Genomic DNA, 1,690 nt, shown 5'->3' on the forward strand with positions numbered 1-1,690 from the left:
ATTTTAAGCTGAAATAATAAGATCTTAAACACCAGTGAGAACCCTATGGCCCTGACCCCAGGTGACTTTAAATACAAGGTATCAAAGACTGGCATGGATATTAGCTTGAATATGGGAGATGAGAACTGTTTCTTTGAGCTAAAAAAAAAAAAAAGAAAAATGAAAGAATTAAAGCCATGAATCAGGCTGCAGTGATCCAGAGCACAGAGGTGGGAGAGATTAAATACCCTGGTAACCCACATATAGAACAGACCACGAACAAGAAATGAGATTTGAGGTTCACGGGAGGTCATCTGGCCACGGACGCCAACAGTGCCACATGCCACCCAGGCACTCACAAGCACTGCCCTCCCACTCCCTGGCCAGTGAGAGCCTGAGGACTGGAAGGTGAATGGCGTCCCAGCGGTTTGGGCCCTGGCAGGACGGGAGCACCCACAGCTGATGGAGCAGGGGGGTAGGGATGATGGAGTGGGAGGTAAGGTCAGGGAGTCTGGCCTTGTTTTATGGGAGTGCAGAGAAGGAAGGCATAGGGGAAAGCAGGCCGCTGGTGCAGTGCTTGTAATATGGGGGTGACCACAGGAGGGCAGTAGCAGACCCAAGAGCAACAGCCCCCCAGGCCACGGTGCAAGCTCCAGGTTTAGGTCTCCTCTTCTGGCTGGAAAACCAGGGGTTTGTCACATGTGGTAAAAGCCACGTGGCCGGACTCCCAGCAAGGCTCGATTTAGCCCATCAGAAGAGATACTGCCTGTGGCCAAGCAGGCAAGCCCCATCCAGTCGGGTAGGGGTAGGAATCTTTGGGCCACCTGGTGCAGTGGCCCACACCTATAATCCCAGCACTTTAGAAGGCAAAGGTGAGAGGATTGCCTGAGCCCAGGGGTTTGAGACCAGCCTGGGCAACTTGGCAAGCCTCGTCTCTACAATAATAAAAAAAATTAGCTGGGGATGGTGGCACGTGCCTGTAGTTCCAGCTACCAGGAAGGCTGAGGCGGAAGGATCACCTGAGCCCAGCAGGTCGAGGCTGCGGTGGCTGTGAGTGTGTCACTGCTTTCCAGCCTGGGCGACAGAGTGAAACTCTAACTCAAAAAGAAAAAAAAAATCCTTGGGCCTTCCCAGTCCTGAGCTTGGGTGTCTACAGGGAAGCAGAGTAGGGAGTTAGTGTTGAAGAAAAACATCCAGCAAAGTAGGAGGGGCTTGGGCAGCACCCTCTCTCTGCCTGTCACTTCCGCAAGAACTTCTTGTTGAGGAGGAAGATGAGAAGGTTGACATTGACTTTGGCCTTGTTGAAGAGTTTCATGACAGCCACACCCTCATACTGGAGCTGCAGGAGGTCCTGGAGGGAAGGGGTAGGGAGGGAAGTGTAAGGGCTTTGGGCTTTGGTCCAGTCAAACTGTCCATAAAACACTGACATCACGGAGATGCCTGCAGTCCCCAGTGGCACAGGCCACTGAAGCAAGGCATTGAAACTACACATGGCTGAGTACGGTGGCTCAAGCCTGTAATCTCAGTACTTTGGGGGGCCAAGGCGAGAGGACTGCCTGAGCCTGTGGGTTTGAGACCAGCCTGGGCAACATGGTGAGACCTTGTCTCTACAATAAATCAAAAAGAGCTGGGCTTGGTGGCTCAGCCTGTGATCCCAGCACTTTGGAAGGCTGAGGTGAGTGGATTGCCTGAGCCTGCGGGTTCGAGACCC

At 53.0% G+C, this 1,690-nt stretch overlaps 1 protein-coding gene across 1 annotated transcript in view; it reads right to left on the minus strand.

Moving 5' to 3' along the window:
• Nucleotides 1–1,094: 1,094 nt before the first annotated feature.
• Nucleotides 1,095–1,690, minus strand: part of IQGAP3 (IQ motif containing GTPase activating protein 3) — a 41,552-nt gene continuing 40,956 nt past the window's right edge. Inside the window, exon 38 of the mRNA XM_008051021.1 lies at nucleotides 1,095–1,330. Coding sequence (XP_008049212.1) covers nucleotides 1,217–1,330 — 114 coding nt within the window. The 3' untranslated portion in view covers nucleotides 1,095–1,216. The remainder of the gene's footprint in view (nucleotides 1,331–1,690) is intronic.

Source organism: Carlito syrichta, unplaced genomic scaffold, assembly GCF_000164805.1.
Source record: "Carlito syrichta isolate Samal-C Ts95f unplaced genomic scaffold, Tarsius_syrichta-2.0.1 Scaffold156294, whole genome shotgun sequence".
Lineage (NCBI taxonomy): Eukaryota > Metazoa > Chordata > Mammalia > Primates > Tarsiidae > Carlito > Carlito syrichta.